The sequence below is a fragment of the Castanea sativa genome, chromosome 6 (genome assembly GCF_040712315.1).
Source record: "Castanea sativa cultivar Marrone di Chiusa Pesio chromosome 6, ASM4071231v1".
NCBI classification, from domain to species: Eukaryota; Viridiplantae; Streptophyta; class Magnoliopsida; order Fagales; family Fagaceae; genus Castanea; species Castanea sativa.
In genome coordinates this window covers 1,176,682-1,200,008 of record NC_134018.1, presented here as the reverse complement: position 1 = coordinate 1,200,008, position 23,327 = coordinate 1,176,682, and the positions used below count along the sequence as shown (strand labels likewise).

Sequence of the window (23,327 nt, the reverse complement as noted above, 5' to 3'; positions counted from 1 at the left end):
TCAGGACTGGTGCTAGATTTTTCGTTTTAGGTTATTATAAAATATTACCTTTAAAAAAAAATCATTGTAATGTTAGGGTCTTATTTATTTATTCATTTATTTTAATAAATCTTATCCAATCATGTCTGGCATATGTTGTAATGGCCCCACTTAAGATGCTTTTGTGTAGTAAGTTTTTACATGAATTACATTTGCAGCGTGGTAGCTGTTTGTAGCTAGGTGGATTAGTATGTGAATTGGATTCCTCTTGTATCTTTATTTTTGAGATGCTTGATGACAAAGAAGAAGAAGATATGTTGTACTTTTCTGATAAAAATATTAGGTTTTATTGAATTCAAAGTTGTATTACATCTAGCAGTCTGTTATCATATTTGGGGAGGAGATTAATGCTCACTCTCCACACGAAGCTCTTAAACCTCACGCAATATTTAGAAAGTACCCCGTACGAATCCAATAAAAAATAATATTTTTTAGCATGTTTGGGGTGAACAATTATTAATACTAGTATTGAGTATTCAATTGTTACTTTTTTTTAATGAATAATCCATTGAAAGTGCTTTCAGTCTTCATAGTTTGATAATTCATAGGTTTCATGAAGGATACATGGTATACAATTATATAATTATATTTTCAAATAATAGACAAAGGAGAAGTGCCGCTTTTGGAAAAGCTTCAACTGGATCAATTCCACAACTAAAAGAGTTGGTCCCTAGCATTAACAACATGATGAAAAGTCTTTTGAACTGCAAAACATTATGAATTTATGAGGAATGGTTCGTTGTCCATACTCTTAATTTAGAGATAATCTATTTTGTTTATGAAGTTTGAGTGTTGTTTCTGTGTTTAGTGATTATTCTTGGATAATAGTTTATCAAGACGATATCATTCCAATGGCTGTTAATATACAGTCCATAACTTGTGATGTATTAATAATCTTAAACTAATTGTCACAAATCCATGTATAGATTAGATTCCTTTAGGAAATGAAGGATTTGACATTAAACAAATTATTTGAACCTATCTTTATTTTGTACTTTTAAAAAATACTATTCTTTATCAATATGCATACTTTGATGGAGTAATGGGAAAAGCAATGGAGAAAGAGAGAAAATGAAGAACCTTTGTCGATACTCGGGAAGTTTTTGCACAAAGTTGCATCACCTTGATAGGTTGCATGCACAAACAAACAAAAAAAACAATAAATAAAAGACAGGGCACTGACCCAATTGATTTAATTGGATCCCATCTTGGTCTATTTTTAATGTTTGAAGTACTCAAATTATTATAAATTTTTTAATTTGTAAATTGCAGAAAATGAGAAGTAGATTTATTTTTATTGTTGTACTATCTTTTTCGTTTTTCTTATTTTGCTTTCATCGTGGTCTGAGTGAAAGGTACATATATGCCTCGAACTTTTTGACTAATTGAACAAGATAATGATTGCCCAACAAACTCAAAGACTTTTGAGTTTTGCGAATTAAAATTAACCTTAGAGCATCTCGAATAGTGTATGTAAAGGAAAATATTACCTATAATAGAGAATGAAACCATAAAACTAGCCTCCAACTGCTTCTCTATACTTGAATTTTTTTTTTGGCTCATGAACAGTAGCTCATCAAATTTGATGGGCTACTATTCATTCTTCAAAATTTTTTTTTTCTATTATAATAATCAGATATTGAATAAAAAAAAATGTTGGAAGATGTGTAGTTGTTAAAAAAAGGATAAAGAATAAATGAAGAAATAATATTTAAATGAGATAGAGAATGTGATAGATAATCTGTTCGAAAATGTATTTGAAAAAGTGGGTAAGTAATAGCTAAATGTCACTGTTCATTCTCCAAACAGTACAAAAATTTAGAGAATCTGCTAGAGATGCTCTGTGTTTTGAGATTTAAAAGCTCATTCCGTCCAATATATATATATATATATATATATATATATATATATATATATATCAAAGAAAATCTAAGATGACTAATTTACTCAACTAACTAAGTAAAACTATCTTATTATCACCATTAATAAATGTTTTCATGCATAAGCACAACTTACAAGCTAGTGCATTATAAATTTTGAGCTCTGTATCATCATGCCGTCCAATGCAATAAATTTGTTTTACGATTTGAGGGTGGAATTGACAAACTCAGCCCATTAATCAATTTATGATAATTCACCTTTTGAGCCTTAGAAAAGTTCAATCCGGCCTTGTTTTTGTAATTCCAATGAGTATTTGCCTATGATAACATAAAACTTGTGTCCCCTTTTTCTTTGCAACATTTAAATGTAAGATCCAGGTAAAGTCTACAAGATATCCTATTATTATGACTATTATAATATAATTTTAGCATACAAGCAATGATATTATCAGTTTATCACCTTAAAAACTTTAGCTCCGTTTGGTATAGTAGTTTAATAATGTGTTTTCAGTTTTTAAACAACATTACATGTATTTTTACACATTTTTTCACTCACACGTACTTTTTTATTTAAAAAAACAACATTACTAAAATAACTTTATCAAATAGCCCTGTGTTGCTGAACAATCACTACCATAATACTAGAGACTTAAGTCACTATGGGACATATTCAGTTTCAAAGATTGTTGAATTTTAATACAAGTAATAAATAGGTGTTGGCCAATCAAGTCACCATGTGTAGAGACTTAAGTCAGTGGGACATATTCTGTTTCAAAGATTGTTGAATTTTGATACAAGTAATAAATGGGTATTGACCGATCAAGTCACCATGCGTTGCATTAGATGGATGGATGGGTCCGCTTTTTAATGTGTGGTTGAAATTGAAAGTATCAAAACAAACTCCTCAAGCACGATACAATAAGCGTGAGTTTGGATTGGGCGTTTTGAGCAATCTCATGTCAACGTTTTGTCTGCGGATTCTATAGGTACTGTTCACAGACCTTCATCTAAACACAAATTTTAATATAAATTTAGTACCTACAGCATTATTCACATATTTAAAAATTATTTTACTACAATATTTTCAGTAATAAATTTTCAATTTTTAACAAATAAGTCGTGTTCAAATGACCCATTTGCAACAATCACTACCATAATACCAGAGACTTAAGTCATTGTGGGGACTATGCTATTTTAAAGATGGTTGAATTTTGATACAAATAATGAATGGGTATTGACTAAATTAAGTTAGAAAATTGATATGTATCCAAATAGAGGGTCCCATCTACAAGACTTAGTCAGTCAATCCCTATGTGTGGTTGAAATTCAAAGCATCAAAAAACCGACTAAAAGCTCAAACAAACTCCACTCCTCGAGCACAATACAAAAAGATGGATGGGTCCGCTTCCTATAAATAAGTCCTATGCCATTGGTACCGAACGTAACAAAATCATAAACCAGTTTTATTTTTATAAAAGCATGATGATGATGATGAAGAAGAAGAAGGAGGGTTCGTTGTTGAGAACAGTAATAGCTGTTACTTTAACCCTTCTCCTTTGTTTCCTCACTACCGACTCTGAGATTCGTTGCATTGAAAGCGAGAGACGCGCGCTTCTAAACTTCAAGCAAGACCTTGATGTTCCTTCAGACTGGCTTGCCTCTTGGACTGCATCTGACGTGGATTGTTGTGACTGGGTCGGTGTTGTCTGCCACAACCACACCGGTCATGTCCTCCAACTCCATCTCGCATCCTTTATGTTCGGAGGTGAGATAAATCCTTCTCTGCTTGATTTGAAGCATTTGATTTACTTGGACCTCAGTGGCAATTATTTCATTCATACTCCAATTCCCAAATTCCTCGGTTCAATGGGGAGCTTAAGATATCTTAATCTCTCCAATGCGGGATTTGTGGGATTGATTCCTCATCAACTTGGGAATCTCTCTAATTTGCAATATCTCGATCTTGAATGTGATTATTATGATTTACATGTGAAGAACCTTCAATGGCTCTCTGGTCTTCCTTTACTACAACACCTTGATTTGAGTTCTGCAAACCTGAGCCAAGCCTCTGATTGGCTACAGGAGATAAACAAACTCCCTTCCTTGTCAAAGTTGCGATTGTCAGGTTGTGCCCTTTCTGGTTTCATCCCACCACCAATACCCAGTAGTATTAACTTCTCATCTCTCACCACCCTTGATCTTTCATCCAACAGTCTTGACTTCAATTCGATTCTGTTTTGGGTCTTTGGCCTTCATAATCTGATTTCTCTTGATCTATCTGAAAATTTGTTTCCAGCTCCAATCCCTGTTCATCTCCAGAACTTGACTTCACTTAGGCACCTCGATCTATCTTTAACCTTTTTCGACTCTTCAATCCCCAATTGGCTGTACAGTTTTAGTCATCTTGAGTTCCTCAACCTCGGGTACAATAATTTGCAGGGTAGAATCTCTAGTGCCATTGGAAACCTAACATCTGCCATTAGCATAGACTTGTCATACAATAAACTTGAAGGAAATGTGCCAAGATCTATAGGAAATCTTTCCTCTTTGAGATCCTTGGACCTTGGGCATAATCAAATTAACGGAACTCTCCCTCAAAGCTTTGGACAGCTCTCCAAATTAGAGTCTCTGAATATTGGTTTCAATATGTTGGAGGGTGTGGTGTCAGAAGTTCATTTTGCCAAATTAATGAGATTAAAAAAACTTTTTGCATCTCATAACCAACTAACTTTAAAAGTAAGTGACAATTGGACCCCTCCTTTTAAACTCAACACCTTAGTTTTGCGATCATGGAATTTAGGGTCAAAATTTCCTTCGTGGCTCTATTCACAAAAGCAACTTCTGAGCTTGGACATATCCAACACAGGGATTATAGATGCAGTTCCTCCTTGGTTTTGGAACTTGTCTTCTCAGTTTGATTTTCTAAATATCTCTCACAATCAAATCTATGGAGAGTTTCCACATATCCCTTTGATGTTGTCCTATCTTTCAACAATTGATTTGAGTTCAAATAACTTCACAGGTCCATTACCTTGTATATCCTCAAATGTGACCTTTCTTGATCTTTCTAACAATTTATTGTCTGGATCTATCTCTCACTTTTTGTGTTACAAGATAAATGATTCCCAAAGTATGGAATTTCTCAATCTTGGAAACAATCTTTTATCAGGGAAAATAAGTAATTGTTGGATGAAGTGGCAAAGCTTGATTCTCTTAAATTTGGAGAACAACAATTTCACTGGTAAAATTCCAGCATCCATTGGATCTTTAGTTAATCTTCAGTCTTTGCATATGTTCAACAACAAATTATCTGGAAAACTTCTATCCTTGTTGAAAAATTGTATAGACTTGGTTACTATTGATATTGGCAAAAATGAATTTGATGGGAGCATACCTAAGTGGATTGGACATAGACTTTCAAGCTTGAAGATTCTCAGCCTTCGCTCCAATAATTTCTGTGGTCAAATACCGGATGAACTTTGTGCTCTAGCTTCACTCCAAATCCTTGACCTTTCACATAATAAGCTGTTTGGAAGCATACCTAAATGTGTTAACAATTTCATTACGATGGCCAGAAATAACAATTCAATTTCTCCCTTTTATTTTTTTTATGTTGTGTCACCAGATTATAGTGATGGGCCTTTTGAAAGTGAATTGCTTGTGATTAAGGGAAATTCTCTTGAATATTCCACCACACTTGGACTGGTAAATATTATAGATCTTTCCAACAACAATTTGTCAGGAGAGATTCCTAAAGAAGTGGCTAGTCTTCAAGGACTACAATCATTGAATTTGTCATTTAATATCCTAACTGGAAGGATCCCGGAGAATATAGGTGATATGAGATCAATAGAATCTATTGATTTCTCTATAAACCAACTTTCAGGTCAAATTCCTCAAAGTATGTCAAGTTTGACATTTTTGAGCCACTTGAACTTGTCAAACAACAATTTGATTGGGAGAATCCCTTCAAGCACTCAGCTACAGAGCCTCAGCCCATCCAGTTTTTTTGGAAACAAGCTTTGTGGGCCTCCACTTATTGATAATTGTACTATAAATTATGTAAAACCAAACATTGAAAACAAAAGGAGCAAGGGTTTTGGTGGGCATATGGTGGATTGGTTTTTTGTAAGTATGGCACTTGGATTTGTGGTTGGGTTTTGGGTTGTATTGGGTCCTTTACTATGGAACAAGCAATGGAGAATTTTGTATTTTCAATTCCTAGATCACCTAGGGTACAAGCGTACTGGTGTAGTGGCACAAATCTGGTATAGCATTGTAAGTAAATGTTGTAAGATTCTTAATATTTAGTCCAAGTATCATGTAATCATATTAATCAATATTTTGATGATTTCTATATGATCTTCGACTTGGTTAATATTTATGATCATCTATATTTACTCTATTAACATGTATGATAGGATATTTGTTATGAATGTACACAGCAGTCCAATTTTAGTTTGATTATTCCTATACATTAGTGGTGTAAAATCACATTTCAGTTCATACAAGCAATTAATTTGTTAGAAGTAATATCCAATACCTTGTAATGATGCCCACTTTCTCTGTAGAATATCTTAGTGATCACTTTGTAAAGTCTCAATGAAAGACAACAAGTTTGTGCTTATTCAGGCAAAATAAGCAGGCTCTTTGTATCAAATTCGAAGGCTATTTTGGTAGATTCCTTGCAACCAAGTTTGTGCTTATTCGGGCAAAGTAATGAAGTTTCAGCAGTTAAGCTATAAAGGAGCTAGTCTGCCAAGTCTACTTTGTCCCGTGGAAGAATTGAAGGGGCTATGAGTCAGGCTCCATGCCACGGCTCTCATGTCCTGCCAGCCCAATCAGGTACAACAACCCATAATCTATCTCAATTCTAAATTCTAAAAATTGACTTGAGAAAAAGAACATGTTATTGGTTGTTAATTTTGAATTTTGTGTCTCTACGTAAGTGGGTAGATACAGATACATGGCTTATATGTGATTTTTGAAATGAAATTTTGCTAAATTGGTGATTTACCCAATTGGGGTACGTTGAAGTTGTGGGGCAAATTTAATTCTCTGTGGTGTTTTGTTGGGAATCTAACGTTGTTTGCAATGATTTAACAACGATTTTGTTTCAAATCTATTTGGTATGTTAGAAGATAGTCAACTAACAAAAAAAAAAATTGCAATTAAAGATAGCACCCTCTCTCTCTCTCTATCAACATTAGGGTCAATAACATGTGTACTTTGATTAGCACCCTAGAAGTGTTTTTATTTTTTATTTATTTGCTAGGTAAGTAGCGGGAAGAGGACTAGTGGGATTCAAACCCTAGTGTCAAGCACAACAAGAGGCGTTTTTGTTGTCTGAGATTTTCTTTAAATTAATTTGCATGTGTCTCATCATTTAAGCTATAGTTTTGTTTGGGTTGCTCTTGATACTTTTAGGTGTGATTTTATCATTTACTGAAGATATGTGTATGATGCTGAGACACAAACAGTGAAAACAATGTAGAGATTGCATTTGAATTTGGTTGAGTGATTTTGGAAAGTCTTTTCTTAAAACTTTTCTTGCATATAAATTTTAGACCCCTTTTGTAGAAATTTTAGGAAGTCTTGTTTTTGTGACATACTGTGTATCCCAAAAGCTAAAGCAAATGGGTTTTGAAAATTGAGCCCAATAATGTTATATTAATTTTTTCTTCGTTTCTTGTCATATGGAATTTCCACTCACGTGTGTATGTGCAACAATTTTTTTGCTTCTTAATATTTTGATTAGTCTTCTTTCTTCTTCTTTTTGGTAAGAGGTTTCTCTAAACATGTAGGATCTGGTTGGACAGCTATCATTTGACCCTCCTTTTTGTTCTAATACTTGTGCAGCATGATCAATTCTTCACTCAACACAATTTGAGTATGAGAAGCTTTGTATTTTCTGTATCTACAAGTGTAATTGTTAATTATATTTCACCACCAGAGGTTGCTTTCCTAAGAAGAATTACAGCTCTATTTAATCCAAAAATGACAAAACTGGTCTTTTGGTTTCTAGGACAAGATGAGATTGAGCCTTCAACCAACTAGACTTATGGTCCCTCTTAAAGAATCTTACATTTGTCAAGACATTTGCCTGTAGTGAAACTGATTATTTACAAGCTCATGAAGAAGAGCTAGAAGTTTTTGCATTAATTTGCGAATGGTGTTCCACTGAGCTTCAGTTACAGTTATGATCCAGTAACTCCATTCTTGAATTACATTGACAATGGCAACTTCTCTGTTAATGATGTGCTGGCTGATGTCCCACTTATACTCCATCAAAGGCTATAGGTTAATTTTTGTCTTTTTCACCCTTGTTAAGAAAGGTGTTCACCTGAAATCATCCATACCTAAAAACTTTATTGTATTGGTTCATTTTAAATTTCAAGCTGTTTTGATTGCTGTACATTCTCTTAAAAAATTAAATTGCTCTGCCTACCTGAATCCTCTAACAGATGTATTGGATTTCTAACAATCAAATCCATAAAGCTTCTAATTGCGATTTCCTTGGATTTGGCTACCAGGACTTGTTGCTAAATTTCTCCTTTGCCCATTTCTTGACCTTGTAGCACATTCAATGTGAACTGTTTTACTATTTGTCAGTGGATTCATGTGGATATCAGATTGCATTTCTAGATAATCTTAAAAACTTTCCTGCATTTTCTTAACTGGTGCTATTTCTAAATTTGAATAGTCATGTTCATGATTCATCCTACCCTTCATATGAAGTTAATTGTTTAATAAATTTAAACAGAAAAAATTACTAAGACTCGAACTCATTGTTTTTTGGAGACTTTTCAATTTCATTCTCAGTCCTGGGACTATCTTTAATGCAGAGCTCCTTGATCTGGTTACTATAGAAATGAAAATGGATTTTGTTCTATTATTAGTGCTTGCATATGATTTTTGTATATCACATTATCTCATGCCACAATTGCATTTTAGGAATTGAAGGATTAAAATATCATTTCTTATAGTTGCATTTCATTTAACAGTAATAACTTGATAATTCTGACATAATTAGTTAGTTTTCTCTATGATAGATTATTGCCTGTTCATTTCAATAATATTTTCTTCAAGATGCTGATCGCTCCTCACATTGCAGATTGCTTTGCTCATCCAGGCCAAAATGCTTCAGCAGAAGGTATATCACTATTGCATTTTGCTTCTAATCAAAGCTGATTCTTTTCTCCTCATAACTGATCGATAAGGTTGTCTAACTGTATGTTTTCATGAAAATACTTTTTTTTAGAATATTATTGTTGACCTTTTTCCTTCACCTCCCTCACTCCACAGCGAATCCTTTGGTTATCTCTAAATATGGAGCAAGCAAAGATTACCCGGTTGTATGGATTTAGCATATAGGAAAGCTATTGATGATCGTGTAGATACACTTGACTGTCTTGTTCGATTGGCAAAGTATGGGACTCCGTTTTGCTTTACTATTATTTTTTTCTAAGCATACCTGTGCTAATAGAATTTGGTTGAATGATAATTATATTGGTCAAATTTGGTCTAGGGGGCTCTAATGTGCACAACCATCTTCAGCTCTTTGCACAGGACATTGCAGAGGTCTAGGAATTCTTGAAGCAGAAAGGAGGTGACATTGGCTGTTAAGACTTTTTCTATGATGTTTTTAAAGAGCAAGATTAATCTTAATACTGGTTCAATATATATTACACTTGAGGTACAAATTGTGGATTTGAGGAGATAAGATTTGCTCGCTATCTAAAATTTTGATTGTTGTTTGAAACTAAGGATGAAAGATTTATTTGATGAGCATGTGTAGAAAGGAACATAACTTGGGTATGCTGTTCTTAATTAAAGATAACCTTATGAGTTATGACTGATTTAATTGACTTGACTTATTTGGTAGATTAAAATGATGAACATATGTAATTGGTATTAGTTGCCTCTGTTCACTAGCAGTCAACAGTAAAAAAAAATGACAGAATCAAATTAGGTGACATCAGTGGTTTCATCTTGTGTGTCATATTCAATTACCTGCGGTTGTTGTGCTGATTCTACAAGACACTAACTAAAAATCTTGAGCTTGGAAATTGTTTTTGCTTTGGGTTCAAGAATAGGGTACATCTTATCCTGATGCCTTGCTATCCAAACCTGAAAAACCACAAACTATCCATAAAAACCAACACAAAGTAAGTTGTAAAAGAAAATAATGATAAAAGTGACTCCTTGTCAAGAATAACCTAATAATTATTTTATGCTTTTTTTTTTCCAATTAGATGGGACTTGCTAATTTCATCTTTTCCAATTCTTATAATCATGCTAGCATAGTGTTCTTACCGTACCAACACAGAAGCAAGTCTCTATAATCCATCTTTCTTTTGAAAGTATGGTAAAGTTTCACTATCACAAAAGTTCATGAATTTTGACACTTAATACAATTTGTTCCATTTTTAGTCAAAGTTTGCCAACAAAAGAAGAAGATCAGTGAAAAGCAAGTTACTAATATATATGGGCAAATTACAACTTATTTATCTTTGGTTTGGCCAAAATTTAAGTCGTCTATTTATAGTTTGAAATTTGACATTTTACTTACTTGAGGTTAGCTCAGTTAGATTTTTGTAACTCACTTCTGTTAAAAACAAGACTAAATATGTAATTTTGCCCCACTTTAATATCTCCTTTCTCCAAAAAACATAAAAATACAAGATCAAAAAGAATCTAGTGGAACACTTGTATCATGAGATTTTAAATCACAGACAACTTAAATTTTGGTCAAACCTTAAGTGGGTAAAGTGTCAAATTTTAAACTACATGTAAGAAATTTAAATTTTAGATAAACCACAAGTGACTAAGTTGTAATTTGCCCAATATATATTGGCATGGATCTCAGGATGAACAAATTTAGTAACAAAAAGCTGGTGAATCTCCCAAGATAAACCTGCTTGTTAAATTTTTGACTTGACAACAGAAATTTATTTTGTTTGCAAACGAGCTAGTTGTGTATAAAGATCTGGAGTCTAAATTTGTTTATAATAATGATCAACTCATTGACATATTTTGATCAAGTCCTCTCTTTTCAAATTTTCATTGATCTCAACCACAAAGACACAAACTCATGCTCACCACTGTGCCCATTCATGTGTCAAGACAGTTGTCGAGTTAATTACCAATTTGTTGTAGCCCTTTGCTTTGAATCAGTTATCAATATGCTGTGATGTTTAATTGAGCGGTAACAATAGTTGTTAATGTATTTCCACACAACTTAGCTGTTAAGAAGAGGAAGAAGAAGAAACCTCATAGAACTCCATTTTGTTTTTGATTTATTTATAAGTTTTATAATGTTTTTAGTATAATTTTGCATTTTTGCATTGTCTTCATCACAGGTCAATAATCTTTAATTAATAACAAACAGCTAGTGAGAGAAGACCTGCTTGTTAAGTGTTGACCAAAATCTATTTTGTTCTACACATTGTTAATTTGTTATCACAATATCAGTCAATCATTTTTTGAATGAATGTTTTCCAGTAGGATATGTTGATTGTATTAGGGAAGGCAGTGTACAACTAGTCCTAAGTTTCTCTAAGTAAAAAATACATGCAATTGGATCATATTTCTATATAAACCACCATTAGTTTCTTGTTTGATATTTTCTTCCTAATTGACCTATTGAATTTAGTTAAGTACGCTATTGATATATCCAATTGGAACTTTAAAATGAGTGGCATTGGAAGTTTCATCAATACCACATATTGGTGGGATGAATGTTACCAAAAATAAAATTAGCATAAACTGATTTTATGCATATTTTTGAATAACCTCACTAAAATTACTAACAAGCACAACAACTTGGACGCTCCTTCATTTGACATTACATGAAATTCTGCTTCGTATTTGTAAGGCATTTTTTAGAAATTGTAGGCTTTGATTGAAATGCTCGGGTTGTGTGCATGGTTTGTGTTTAATTGTAGGTATATGGGCTTGGTAGTTTCTGTTCAAAAGACGCATTTTAATTTTTCTTCAGAAATTATCTAAAGAAAATATTATGCACGCACAAGAATTGAAAGGTTTTTAGCTTTTCTTGAATTCAAAAATGTTATTTGGAATTCGAATAAATTTTTTCAGATTTTTAATTTGTGTACGCTTTGTTGTGGATCAAATTTTAAGTCTATATGTACTGGTGATAATCAATGACAATGATTTTTAGATTTATTGGTATATTAATTTATTTTTCTTTTCCAATCTTTTCTACAACTTATAATGAAGATTTTAAATTCAAGATATCAATCTCTTTTACTTTTCTTTATTCCCCTGTGCTTCTTGTCTAATCTAAATCGTTTTCATACAAATTGTTTTTGCTATAGGAAAATTACCAGCAAGTCAATAGTACAAATTGTTGGCTTGAGTTTACTGAAATAATTGTTTGCTTGAAAAAGTACCAAAAAAAAATTTGTCAAATGTTTTAACCATGTCTAATGTGAATAAACTATGACAAGATGCAAAAGACCCTCCAACTTAGGGCCACTTTCACACATACTTCGGTTGTTTTAATTTAATTTTTCAACCCATAGGATAAGTGAAATTATCATATTGATTATTTTGTCCGCTCAATGACTGGAAAAAATGTATATACAATAACTCGACCATGGTTTTTGAGTAGAGTTGGAGTGTACCTTTGTGATAAAACTATTTTTCTAATAAAAAAAAAAAAAGTACAATGACTCGTAAAAAAAAAAGTAAAATATAATATAGATTTTTTTTTTCATCTTCTTCCTTTCTCTATCTTAATTCCTTCTTCCCTCTCATGAAACACACAAAAAACTCTCATCTGCCAAGAACCCCCATTAGCTTTAATCCATTCAAGAAACTGAGACACCAGTTGCCTATATATGCACCAAAACTTTGTTAAGAAATTAACATCATCTTCAACAGCCCGAGCTTCTTCTTGTTCACACATGAAGTCTTCTTAAACAAGAAATAAGTCATATGATAAGAGTAAAAATGATATATCTTAAAAAAGTGATGGAAAAAATGGAATTTGATCCTAAGTCTCTAATTAAAACTTTTATGCACAAGGGCTTTTTTGTTTTTTATAATTCAATCGTTACAACATGGGGAGGGTGACCTCATTCCTAATAATTCATAAAGAAGAGCCAACAATGTCATTAAAGTAAAAGACTCTTGATCATATACCTATACATGCCACCATTGGTATTTTATTTTTAGTAGTTTTTCCTAATCGACAAATTCAACCCAGTTAATTAAGCTATTAATATATGCAATAGGAACTTTAAAATAAGTGGAACTAGTGGTGTGTTTGAATGGCATGGTTTGGGTATTTGGAAGAGGCTTGAATTAATGGTGAGTTGGATTTAATAAGTTAAAGAATGTGTAAAATTGCAATATTTTTTTATATTAATATTGTTTAAAAAATGAAAAAAAAAAAAAAGATGGCATAGCTACTGGCGTAGCTCAACTGGAGCGTAGCAACAATAAATGCTACAGTTTAGCTTTTAAATATATACATACATACATATATATATATATATATATATATATATATATATATATATATATATATATATATATATATATATTGTTTTTGTTCTTCAGAGTGGTTTAAATGTATTCAAGGTCATACGTCTAGCTCACATGAATACATTTGATTGGAATAACATTGACAATGAGCAATGTTTATATATTAAAATCAGATAGTACAATGAGTTGTGAGGATTTGAATAGTAATTCTCCTAAGAAAGGAGAACATATATGCCATCGAGCTATAGGACTTTTAGTAATGATCAAATTATTTGAAACTATTTTTATTTCGTAATTTTTTATTATTATTATAAATACAATAGTTACAATTGGAGATAAGTGATTTGAATCATGAAAATTTCTATTGAAAATACCAAAAATTGAGTTACAAAATTTTTAGCGTACTTTTTAAAATACAATTCTTTGTAGCATACTTTGATGGAGTTATGGAAAAACAAGGGAGAAGAATAGAAAATAAATAAAACGTTTGTCAATGCCAGGAAGTTTTGCAAATAGTTGCAATACTTTGATAGTTTGCATAAACAAACTATAAATAAATAGTAAAAGATAGGGAACCAAAATAAATAGAAAAGAAGCACAATGGAACATATTGTTTGGCTAGGTTATTGCAAGAATGTGTGTTTTCAATGAAATGTGTTGCGAAAACATTAGTTGCGTATAAAATTAACATTTCAAGAAAAGCAACTTCTTCCTTCAGTTTTAAAACCCAAGTTTTGAGCATTTTTAAAAACACAATTTCTTAACAAAATCCTAGTTAGACACATGTTTTTTGCCTTGCTCAAATGCCCAATCAAACATGCTATTCAATATCATGTTAGTATATATGTTTGTCAGCTTAGTCCAGTGGGCTTGGCCTAGTATACTGTACTTATAGTACACTTACGTTACTTGAATTTCACACATAATATACTTATATAAGGCCATTTATTGTACAGTGTTACATATACAGAATATATATCAATATACAAATTATTTGGTTTCTTTCTTTTACTTTGCATTCTTAACGATCATTAGTTGGAAAAGGAATTTGATAAGATTCACATTAACTATCGCCATTTGATTTAAAAATTTTTTTTTTATAGGAAAAAAGTGATTTGTAGATCGTTGATGAAATATGATCCAATCATGTTAAATTTTTAATGATTAAATTACTCCAATCATGATAAAATTATAAAATTAAAAATTAAAAACCTTTGTCAATACTCAAAAACTTTGAAAATTTTCATTAGAATTCTCTCTTTTAGTATTCGTTTGGGACAAGTTGAAAATTTCAGTTTATTTGCAATTCAGTTTATTTTTGCCACTATTCATAGGTTCCACTGCACTTTTTGATATTATTCATAGGTCTTACTGTACTATTCAATTAATTTTGGATTCTACTGTATTTTCAGTAAAAAAATTTCAGTTTCAACTAAATAAGCTGTTTCTAAACAAACATTTCATGCTTTGTTTCATGCTTTGTTTAGCGGATCAAGATCATGACCTGACTGCTTACCTAAATGACTAAATCCTAGTATCCCTCATCCAATGGGAAAGATCTGACTTTTCTCTTCCTTCATCCAAAAGCTCTACCGGCAGTGATGGTTGTTCACGTTGAAAGATTCAACAAAATAATTAAGATACCTTAATCAAGATGTCTTGTCCCCATCGGGCTAACAAGACACCGAATAAAAGAACTTTTAAATATGGGCCAGCCCAGCCCAATATCCCATCCATTATCCTCCTTTTTAACCCAGTCAAATAACCCATAACATCAAATTCACCCCCCTCTCTCTCTCTCTGTGAAATTTGGAAAAAAAAAAAAAAAAACATGGCTATATCGTAGTTTCGAACTCCGTGACGCTCACTTCGATTCAGCCTCTCTTTTCCGACAATCCTCAGGTAAATTTTACCTGCCATTAGAAACGACGTCGTTAAGGTCGGTTTGAGCCGAATACGTCATAGAAAGTCAGTAATTTTCATAATTTTCCCGAGAAAACGTAAGAGAAAGATAATTAATTTAACTCTGGAAGAAATTTTGGAAATATATGAACAAAATTGTTAATTTCTGAATTAGTCTCTTAAGGATTAGCTACTATATAAACCAAGCGCCAACATGTACATTTCAATATATTAAATATGTAGCCACCAAGCGCTTTTCGCTATAGATGTGGTATGCAGGAAACTTTCAGTGTGTAAACATTTTAGTACCATGTGTTCTTTATCTTAAAAATTTCATTCTTATACATGGATTTCTCTACAGTTTATTTGCAATATGACAGCTACCCAAGTGCATATTAAAAAAAAAAAAAAATGATGGCTAGCAAGTTCGAATTATTAGTTTTATGATGAAAAACATGAATGATTCAGACTTTTTGACAGCTTTCTTGATGTTGTTGATATTCTGGGTTCCTCTGCTTAATCTAATAGACTATTTAACTTGATAACTTTTTTTTTATAGCTTAGTACACTTTCAAATGCTACTTATGCTTGGCTTAATTACTTACTGAGTCTTTAAAACATGGCCTTGCTTTATATGGTGTATATCCAATATTTTCATTCTCATAATTTGTGGGAGAACTCTTTTAGCTTGGATTTTTCAATTAATTAATTTATAGTGTGATATATGGTATGAACATAGGAATGGAGTTAGACTGAAGAGAGCTCAGATGACGATGAAGGTCCTGAGATCTTGAAATGGGAATCAATAATTTGGCTTTTGATTATGACAGCTTGGATCTCAATCCTATCCGAATATTTAGTTCATGCAATAGAGGTAATATTTTCTTGTTAGTGTTTCTTTCTCCTAGAAAATTTATGATTATATACTTTTGTAGGATAAATCAATTTTTTAAGGATATATATAATTTCCTTTTTCCCTCTTTACATGTAGGACCCATTGCAATTGGAAACTCTAATGACATAATACTTTGTTTTGCCATATTTTGATGTTTGTATCAAATGCTGGTTTGGTATATGGTTACTTTTCTATCACGTTTTGGGGCATTGACTGATATAAGTGACATAGGGCTGATATTCCAAATCTCTCTGCTTGTGCTTATGATGAGCTAAAGGGTTTGGATGTTGGGGATTTGGAGCTATGGATTATTGCTAAGACTTGTAGTTTGTTTCTGTCCTGAATAGATAGGATTGAATGGCAAAAGTGGGCTGAAATAAAGAACAAGCAGGTTGCAAGATTTCTTGGGCAGCAGAAAATATATAATTTAAGAGGCATGTTTTGATTGATTGTATGGTGGTTATTTGGTAGAGCAAAAATTGGCAAGGAACTTTTTCCCCCCCAAAAAAGGGCAGCTGCTGTCAAACTTAGGAAGCATAGGCATAGGTACAGGTACTAGTACGACACAAGCAATTTCTGAAAAGTTATAAAATAACATGGTGAGTGCAAAACTGGTATGACATAGTTATGTAACCTTTAAATGAAGTGTTAGTGCTTCCTAGGTTCAAACTCTAATTCTGGAAATAAGTCGGTGCCCTTTTACCTACCAGATAGAAGATGATTGAGGGCCAACTATTGTTGCGTTATGAAAGTATGTGGGGTTTTAGGATTTTGATGTATAAGTAGAACGGGATTCATTTGGGGTTGTAAAGAAGGAAAAGTGAGAAGTTTGTTGCTGTTTTGGGGCTGTGTGAAGAGTACTTGAACAGTAATGCAGGCCAAAGAAGAGAAGAGAGAGAAGAACATTCTAGGAACACATCTTCAATAATGCAAATCACCGATAATTCTGTTGATTAAGTTTGAGTTCTGTAAATACAATGAAGCATATATATATATATATATATATATATATATATATATATATATATATATTTGATAAGTAAATTGAATTTTTTATTTTTATTTTTTATATATATAAACTGATTGAATCTTATTTAACCTAGTTGGACCTGACTCCTAATATTGATTTCTAAAGTAAACCCTAAGAAATTCCACTAAAACAGTCCTAATAATATTACAAACTCTAGAATAATCTAGACCAAATATGATTAAGAAAATAACCCTAAAGTAAAATTATGTGCAGGAATCTTTGAAATTCCATAGTTTCTATTTGAAATGTTACCTTTTTACTATCACAATAGATGAAAGTTCTAATGGCAATCTTCTAGTAATTTTATATTTTTTTTCTCTACTGTTCTTTGACTCACGAAATCTTTGATTGGTTGATTGTTTTGCAAGGAGCATCTATTGCATGGAATGTGCCACTTGAATTTGTTAGTGTTGTTTTGCTCCCAATTGTGGGGAATGCCACAGAGCATGGAAGTGCTATTATGTTTGCCGTGAAAGACAAGCTTGTAAGCTTTCTAACATTCTCTTCTAACATTTTCTTTTTAGAATGAGTTTTAAGAATTGAGTTTCGTCACAGGACATTTCATTAGGAGTGGCAATACGATCATCAACTCAGATATCTATTTGATGTTTTTACTTTTAAAAAATAAGAGTTTGTTTGACCTTAGATTAATTTCTTGTTTATACTGTTTAATTTGAGTTGCATTTGAACCTATATTTGAATCACAGAAATGGATTGAACCATTTCAATCTTCAAAACTATCCTCTAACTTCTAAGTTATTGACAAGTCATTAAGTGTTTTGTGCATCCTCATGTTAAATAAATTTTTTCTTTTTTAGTAAATGAATAACTGAAAATTTTCGAGGAACAAAAAAGTGATGTGTTTCTTCAGCTGCTTTGAAATTCTGTTAAAATATTAAATATCTCTTTCATCGTTAAAACTATATTAGTAAATGGAGTTTGATCATCCCTTCCCCTGTCATGTTTCCTCCAAGACAAAGGCGTATACAACAGAAGTCCCAATCTCAATCAAGGCTTGTCATCTTCAAGAATACAGGAATAGTCCTTTTGTAGCCTTAGTTTTACCCCCCCATTGGCTGTCTCAACATATGGAATTATGGATAAAATTCTTAGCCGGAAAAGAGAGCTGTTGAGAATCACACTTACTGTCATGAGTAATTTCTTCTTTTGGAGCAGCTCCACCTTTTTATGGCAGGAATGTTGTACACTTTGAAATATATGCTTCTATTAAGACCTATTTACATGAATTTGTTTCGTGTGATATTTGTTACCTGTGATGTGATGTTTATTACAGCTTGAACAAGAAACCCTTGAGACAAATCCACTGTTTCAAAAAAACAAAAAAATGAGAGACGTTATTATTCTCTGTTTGTTTAGCTTCAGAAAAGTCTGTTACTTTATATATAATTATACATGTTTTATCATGCTGGGAGCAGGATTAGGTTCTCATCTGCATTGTTTTTCATGTTTGGATATTGTCATTAAAATGGCATCCCTGTACAAACCATTTTGTGCTTGGAGGCCTATTCATATATGAGATACTGTGCTTTGATGATTGTTCTATTGAGTATTACTGTATTGATGATTTTCATTTTGGCATCAATATCCGCTAAAATCATCTTTATATTGCTGCAGCTTCCCATTTCTGTACTTGTTGGTTGGATTCTGGGGCAACCTATGGACTTAAACTTTCAGCTTTTCGAGACAGCAATGCTTTTTTATGACTGTGTTAGTAGTAGCCTTCATGCTGCAGTTATGTATTTCGGTGACAAAGAATTAAAAATCTCTGTAGTTTGGTCAGATGTTTATAAGAGAAGGAAGCATTTTAAATAATATTTGCGATGGTAGGCTCTGATATAAGCTGGATGGTTATATATGCATTTTTAAAATAAGTCCACCTGCATTCTGAGTTCTCTTGTTTGCTCAATTCTGTTTTGAAATAAGTTTGTGATAATAATTACTCTCTTAATTGTTGTGGATTCCATTTTTGCGATATTTTTATCTTTTGGTAATTTTATGTACATAATTACATATTCTTATGTGTCGCAAATTTTTTGTTTGCAGGAATGAACTTCTAATTATTTTAAAGGTCTTATGCTTATTCTTTGCTATCTGATAGTCGCTGCAAGTTTTTTTGTTCAAGTAATCATTCTCAAGCAGGTCAGTTTAAAGTTTCTGCTGTTCATGCTTCAATTTCTTCATTGGATGAATACCTATATTAAAACATTCCTGATTTTATATTTCTGCAGGTGATATGTAATAAAAAAAAAATCAAAGAAGCTATTGATTCATGAGGTAGATCACCAAAAGCTTTGGTTCATTCACTAATATATCCCAATTTTCAACCATTACATTGTTCCAACCTCCCCTGCTTGTGCTTGTCAGTGAATTGACTTGACCGGTATCTTGCATATTGTATTCTCTCTTCTTCAGCTACTGTTTTGATTCAAAAGCTCACTTGGATCTGCAAGAGAGGTAATTTTTTTTTCCTTTCTTTTCAAATAACATGTACTGTTCCATTTTTGTTATTAAGGGGCATGCATCCAATAAAATTGATTGATTATGTTGTACACCTATTTTGAAGGTATAAATTCATCATAATGAATGGGATTTTTAGAACATAAGAAAACCAGCAGGACTGGTGGTAGATTATTGGTTTTGGGATATTATAAATTAAAAAAAAAAAATTATTGTAAAGTTAATTTTTATAATCTTATCCAATCATGTTGACCATATCTTGTAATGGCACCAATTAAGATGCTTGTTATGTGTAGAAAGTTTGGCAGCTTAGTAGCCGTTTGTTGCAAGGTGGAAGGATTAGTATGCGACTTGAGTTCCTGTTTCTTTATATTTCAGATGCTTAATGACATTGTTGATATGATGTACTTTTTCTTAAAAATGTTAGCTTTTATTGAATTCAAAGTTGCATCACATCTAGCTTAATAGTCTGTTATGGAGAAATTGTATTATACTTCCAGATTTTAATAACACCTCTCCCTTTTCGATAAGTAATAAGTAAAAAAAGCTAGTTGTAAACCCGGTAAAATATATAGTTAAGTAGTGCAGGTATTATTTAAAAGTATTTTTTATTTTTATAAGTTTTATGTAATATGAAATATTTAAATTGTATAATTATAATATTGTTTTATATAAATGGAAAAAATGTTTTAAAATGAGTTTTTTGAAAAAAATACCAGAAGTGGTTGACTAACTTGAACACATCCAAGAAATATTTAAAAAAAAAATAAAATGAACACCCCATTCCATGGACACATGTAACATGTTACACTAAGTTTAAATTATTACATATGTTTTAAATTTTAGCTCCCCCCCCCCCCCCCCACAATAATATATATATATATATATATATATATATATATATATATATATATATATAATGCCTATATTATTATTAAAACTTGAATTTTAAGGTCATCTTTTGAATATTATCTTCTTCTTCTTCTTCTTCTTCTTTTTTTGCCTTTTTAGGGCCTATATTTCTTATTTCTAATACCTATTTTGTTTGTATTTTTAGCCCAAAATTAAAGACTATGGCTCAAATAGAATAAAATTTCATAAATTTTAACCCAAAAATTAAGAAAAAATAAAAATTTGAGGTAACTTACAAAAATAATCAATTTAAAGGCATAATTAGTCCAAAATGGACTGAAGTAGACTGATAGGACCAAAGTGGACTGAAGTGTACCAAATGGACAAAAGTGGACTGAATGGACCAGAATTTATTGAATGGACCAAATGGGAGCGAAGTGGACCGGATTGGACGCAATAGGCCAAACGTACTTGTTGGACCAAAGTGATCTGAAGTAGTCCAAATTGGATCATATGGACTGAAATAAACTGAAGTGATCAAAGTGAACTAAATGGACGGAAGTGAATTGAAATGATATTGCTCAAAAAAAGCATAATAACGATAAATGCTATATTTCAGTTTTTAAATATTATATAGATTTGAAAGACATGTAGTAAAATTTTGCACTAACTACAGTATCACTAAAAAATAATTAAGAATTTATTTATTATGTTGTTGATGTGAAACTAATCAATCATGCCACTTTGTAAGTTGGTTAGTTAGTAAATGATATCCTTTAAAGTTTTAATTTTTACTATTAAAAATTTAAATGAAAACATTTATAAGATCCATTGCTTAAAAGATTTTACTGTTTGTAAGTGGGCATTGATTTCGTAATATATAGGCTACCTTGTGGTGGACTGGAGTGTCACTGCTTCACTGGCCACTCCTTTAGGTTGTTCCTGTGTGGGTCTCTTTTCTGTTGTCTTTTATTTGATCAGACATAATGGGATTCATTAATCACGGTGCACTATGCTAGAATTTTAGTGCTACGTGGGATGAGATCCTGAAGCCCTTAGGAAAAAAACGTCATTAACGCTTTGTTTATTGACTTGTCAAACATGTATTCATCCATATGTGCACACTAGCCTATTCTTAATAAATCAAGACTTAGGTGTGTTTGTCTGTTTCATGGGAGATGAAATAAGGCGGATGAAAAATTTTAGAGAAAAAATAGAATTTTTTTTTTAGTGTGTTTAGTTAGGTGGGAAGGAAGGAAAATAAATTGTAGAGCCTAGGTGTTTTGTTTCCAAGCTCACCAAAAAGTTCTCTCTCCAAGATTAAGAGAAAACTGCGAAATTATGCATCATTTTTGGACGAAAATGCCCATGTTTAATGAATTCATCCACATTACTTTTCTTCATACCTTTTTTTCCTTTTTTTTTTTCCCTTTGATTTACTGAGCAGGCGTTGCCTGCCTCTTCTTTTTCATTTTTTTTTTTTTTTTTAATTTACTGTCAGGCTTGTCCAGTTTTTTTTTTTTTTTAATAAGTTTAGGTGATCGATTTTTTTTTTGATTGTTTATCACTTTTTTGGTTTTAATTGGACATCATTTTTTAATATTATTGAGTATTGAACACTTGCCTCACAATTTGTATTGCCCTCGAATCCAAACAACACCTTTTACTCGTGGACTTTGCCAAATTACATTTAACTCGAACACCCCAGACGGTTGATCTCAAGTCCCTTTGTTTCATCACTTTTGAAAATTTTCCTTTGCTAGTGCCTCAGACACTGAAGTAATGAATTCATGCAAATACTTTTTTTGGCCTAATGTTAGTTAAATTTTCCTTAGCTAATGCCTCAGAAATTAAGTTGTGAATTGATCACAATGTTTGAATTTTGGTTATTATAAGTTGGGAACTATTTGCAAAATAATGGCAATAGCAATTAATTTGAGAGAAATTTCCTTGAAAAAATCTTTTAAATATGTGAAAAATTTGTCATGATAAGGCAGAGCTATCAAATGGTTGAGAAAGAATTACAAATGTGAAACCAAAGAAAATATGATTTCCTAAAATATCTATCTATAAAAGTAACTTAGAAGTCGCATACTATTCACAAACCTTACATTGGATAGTGTTTTGGAGTTTCTTTTGCTAGTTGTAATGCAAAGGTAAGGAATTTGTGTAAGAGCATAAAGACTGTAGTGTTTTATCAAATAAACTCAATTTGCTTATATCCCTTTTGGGGCCCCAAGCAATTCTTGTTAAGAAACAGACTGGTCATCATGTGAGTTAACTCTCCATTGGTTCGTTAAGTCCGACTTAATACTGTTTATTCTATTATTCTGGTCCCAAACACACAAATCCAAGCCTAGACATAAACCCACATTCATATAGAAAGGCCTAGACACAAAAATTCAGCGAGCCCAAAAATTAAAGTCCACTAGCCAACACTCATTCAATTGCAAATTGACCTCAAACTTTCAAAAAATTCCAATTTATCTACAAACCATCCCAAAATTACAACTTAACCCCAAACCTTTCTAAAATTATATTTTCCAACCCTTAAACCTTCAAAATTGCACAAAAGCCTCGAAGATCATGAAAATCATCACTTGGATCTTAAATTTCATCAAAATAATTGGAGTATTTCCAAGATTAATAAAATTATCAAATGTCATTCCAGTTGTCCAAAATATAGACCATTGCTTTCCCTTTGTCTTCTTTTTGCATGAGAAATTGCCTTGGAAAA

General features: G+C 31.9%; 2 protein-coding genes and 1 long non-coding RNA gene across 4 annotated transcripts in view; all 3 read left to right on the top strand.

Annotated features, from left to right (window-relative positions):
• The first annotated feature begins 3,367 nt into the window (after positions 1-3,367).
• LOC142638176 (receptor-like protein EIX1) lies at positions 3,368-6,274 on the top strand. Of its 2 annotated transcripts, XM_075812188.1 has the most exons (2): positions 3,371-5,160; positions 5,266-6,274. In XM_075812188.1, the coding sequence occupies exons 1-2, from the start codon at positions 3,399-3,401 to the stop codon at positions 6,228-6,230; spliced, it is 2,727 nt and encodes a 908-aa protein (XP_075668303.1). In that variant the 5' UTR covers positions 3,371-3,398; the 3' UTR covers positions 6,231-6,274. The 2 variants fall into 2 exon arrangements, with proteins under 2 accessions (XP_075668302.1, XP_075668303.1); XM_075812187.1 differs by having other exon boundaries at positions 3,368-6,274.
• A 913-nt stretch (positions 6,275-7,187) lies between these two features.
• Positions 7,188-10,403, top strand: LOC142638177 (uncharacterized). Its single transcript, XR_012844985.1, has 3 exons — positions 7,188-9,072; positions 9,225-9,347; positions 9,448-10,403. It is a non-coding gene; the product is annotated as an uncharacterized LOC142638177 (long non-coding RNA).
• Positions 10,404-15,236: 4,833 nt separating this feature from the next.
• LOC142640802 (vacuolar cation/proton exchanger 5-like) overlaps positions 15,237-23,327 on the top strand; it is a 57,702-nt gene continuing 49,611 nt past the window's right edge. The window contains exons 1-3 of the mRNA XM_075815067.1: positions 15,237-15,335; positions 16,075-16,209; positions 17,629-17,744. The gene's annotated coding sequence lies outside the window, so the exon portion shown is untranslated. The remainder of the gene's footprint in view (positions 15,336-16,074; positions 16,210-17,628; positions 17,745-23,327) is intronic.

Excerpts from the sequence above, each read along its gene's own strand:
- LOC142638176 (XM_075812187.1), top strand. The coding sequence starts at position 3,399 with ATGATGATGATGATGAAGAAGAAGAAGGAGGGTTCGTTGTTGAGAACA.